General features: G+C 40.2%; 2 protein-coding genes across 5 annotated transcripts in view; both read right to left on the bottom strand.

Moving 5' to 3' along the window:
- The window catches only part of LOC109971323 (protein lifeguard 1-like), an 8,684-nt gene extending 8,057 nt beyond the window's left edge, over window positions 1-627 (bottom strand). Inside the window, exons 1-2 of the mRNA XM_020619475.1 lie at window positions 621-627; window positions 512-531 (exon numbers count right to left, since the gene is read on the bottom strand). Coding sequence (XP_020475131.1) covers window positions 512-531; window positions 621-627 — 27 coding nt within the window. The remainder of the gene's footprint in view (window positions 1-511; window positions 532-620) is intronic.
- The window catches only part of gtsf1 (gametocyte specific factor 1), a 3,018-nt gene continuing 901 nt past the window's right edge, over window positions 486-2,602 (bottom strand). For 3 of the 4 annotated variants that reach the window (XM_020619491.1, XM_020619490.1, XM_020619492.1), the window contains exons 2-7: window positions 2,258-2,354; window positions 2,053-2,159; window positions 1,274-1,400; window positions 1,107-1,184; window positions 809-866; window positions 486-716 (exon numbers count right to left, since the gene is read on the bottom strand). In XM_020619491.1, the coding sequence (XP_020475147.1) occupies window positions 632-716; window positions 809-866; window positions 1,107-1,184; window positions 1,274-1,400; window positions 2,053-2,159; window positions 2,258-2,348 (546 nt within the window). In that variant the 5' untranslated portion in view covers window positions 2,349-2,354 and the 3' untranslated portion in view covers window positions 486-631. Of the gene's footprint in view, window positions 717-808; window positions 867-1,106; window positions 1,185-1,273; window positions 1,401-2,052; window positions 2,160-2,257; window positions 2,355-2,456; window positions 2,583-2,602 lie in introns of those variants that run through there. The other variant, XM_020619489.1, reaches the window with a different exon arrangement.

Genomic DNA, 2,602 nt, shown 5'->3' with positions numbered 1-2,602 from the left:
TTTCCCTATTCAAATGAATGGGAAAATTCTACTTCAGCATACTTTCAGCTATCAAAATGTTCAGCTCTTCAAGGACATTCATGCTTCTCTTCAGAAATTTTCTAAACTTCATACTTTTGAAATATTTAGCCTTATTTTGAAAATCTTGCCTCATTTACATAAATGGGGAAATTCCATTTTCAGCATACTTTCAGCTAGCAAAAGTATTCAAGTGTCAAAATGTTCAGTATTTTCAGGGCGATTTTTCAGCACTCAGCATCCATACGCATTTTCTTCAGATAATGCAAAATTCTAGTTTGCTATTTATATTTCTATGTTCATGCAACATTCCCCATATGTATACACCTTAATATATATAAATGAAATATTGTGTGGTTTTGTGCCTACAAGTTATACACACTTTCAGGAAGTAAACACGGACAAGTCTTTTAAAGGTTTTATCAGAAAAATTTCACATTGATAATATTAATACACAAACACTTGAACCATGTTAAAAAAATTTATAAAATACAGGCAACAGCAACTGTGCTTCTGCAGGATAAAGAAAAAAACAAAAAACAAAAGCCAAAAACTGTGGTTCTAAAAGATAAATAAAGAAAGCAAGCCAGCACAACTGTCACCATCCATGTTTTCATGGATGCTTAAACTCAGACCATGGGAGGGTATTTGGTGGCCTAACGTTAGGTCCTAGATTGTTTTCAGGTCTCGTCTCCAGCCTGCAAAGAGACAAGACAATGTTAGACAACAAAGGAAATCTGCACAAGTATGTGCTAAGAGCTGAGGCAGAGAGATGGAGCAGACTGCTTACTTCGGGGTTAACAGGGTGTTTCTTCCCCACACAAATGGAGCAGCATTTACATCAGCCTCTGTAAAACAACCTCTAGAGTCCCTGCGTCCTCATATGAGGACCGCACAGCTTGGGTTTCCAAAGCTCAGGACTCTAGAGGTTAACAAAGACTGGAAATGGGGAAATGCCAAGACTGGCTCTGAAGGTAACAAAATCCACCTAGAAACACATTTTAATGCTTCTTAATCACACGACACATGTAGGTTGTTTAATCAGTACAAAGAAGCGACAAACAAATAATTACGACTATTAATGATACCTTGGTCCCAATCCTCCGTCATGTTCGGCATTACCCAGGTGCTAACGGGGACCTGCTGCTGACGAGGCACACTTCCCTCTGTAAACAGGATAACCGAACTCAAATAAAGCATAAACATGCATCAACTCAGAATGTGCAGGGTAAACAGAAACAAGTGATAATCTCACCATCGTCCTTGTCCACAGATACTCTGTCCTCACAGGCCGCAACGTGGTTTTTCAACTCATGCTTGGGGACTAGGTGGCAAGCATTGTAAGGGCAGGTTTTTAGCTCGATGGCCAGTTTCGGGTGATTCTACATCAAAGAGAGAGAAATTAAACTTCAGGTCAGCCATGATAGGAGTGCTGATTCAATTCACAGGATTTCTGAAAATCAGTACCAGATTGCCCCTTTGTATGTTCCAAGATCCCTGTCTGATAGCCTGCACTGAAACCTCAAGTAGTGAGCACTTAGCGCCAGGTCTGCTGTCTAGTGACGTCTTTGAGTGGGAACTGCTCTGTGGCTGCATCAGCAAATGTGAAGCCAAAATATGTTCAATATGGAGGCAGCCATGCTGCCTTTGTGACACACGTTGCAACCAGATTCTGCACAGCAGCAATGACAAGTGGGGTGACAGCATCTGACTGCCGATCAAAGCTGTCAAACCATCAGAAATACACCCCTTTTTATATACAGTAACACTTGTACACAAACTAGTGTGATAATATCTATCGAAAATAATAAAAGCCACTTTTGGAAAAAGGAATTATTTGATTTGTACTTTTGAGTATTTAATTTGCCTCCTGTCCCACATGCTAACATGCAGATGGCATGTTTATGATCTGCGAGGCAACCACCCTCCAAGGAGCAATTAGATAATGGTAGCTTCACTTCTGAAGAGCTGTCACGCCGCTGTCATGCAGCTTTAATTGAATGTAGATTTACATTCTTAAGATGCTTGACTCACCTTCCTACACTTTATAAGGTGGTAAGGGAGGCGGCAGGCCCGAATTTGATGGCTCTTGTCAAAAGGGCACTGCGACAGCTTGTCCGGGTCCCATCTTACTTTTTGATCTTTAAAAATCATAACAAACAATAAATTTAAACCACTAATATAAACTAAAACAAGTGTTAAGCTGGTTTGAAAATTGTGGAAGAATATCTAGCATTACCAGCATCCTCTTCCAGCTGTTCTCTTCCCATTTTCTCTGCAGCAATCCTGCATGGACTGCTAGTGGTTCCAAAGGTGATTCTGTTTGCCATTGTTTCCTGATATTAACCCAATCGGGAAAGTCAGAGTTAAGATACAGTTTAGCCAGGAATGCTAACAAATATTTAGACAAAAGATAGCAACACAAACTGCCAAGGTACCGATGCAGCATAATCAATCAGATTATCAATTTGTGAATGACTGTCCAACTCTGCAGGCAAATCATTCATGAAAAAGGTCGTGTTCACATCATTGTGCAAAAGCAGCTTTTGTACAGGCCTCTTCATTTTTATGCGCTTGGTGTGCA

This window comes from Monopterus albus, unplaced genomic scaffold, assembly GCF_001952655.1.
Source record: "Monopterus albus unplaced genomic scaffold, M_albus_1.0 scaffold221.1, whole genome shotgun sequence".
NCBI lineage: Eukaryota > Metazoa > Chordata > Actinopteri > Synbranchiformes > Synbranchidae > Monopterus > Monopterus albus.
The sequence above is the reverse complement of the archived record's forward strand: the minus strand, read 5'-3'. Positions and strand labels throughout refer to the sequence as shown.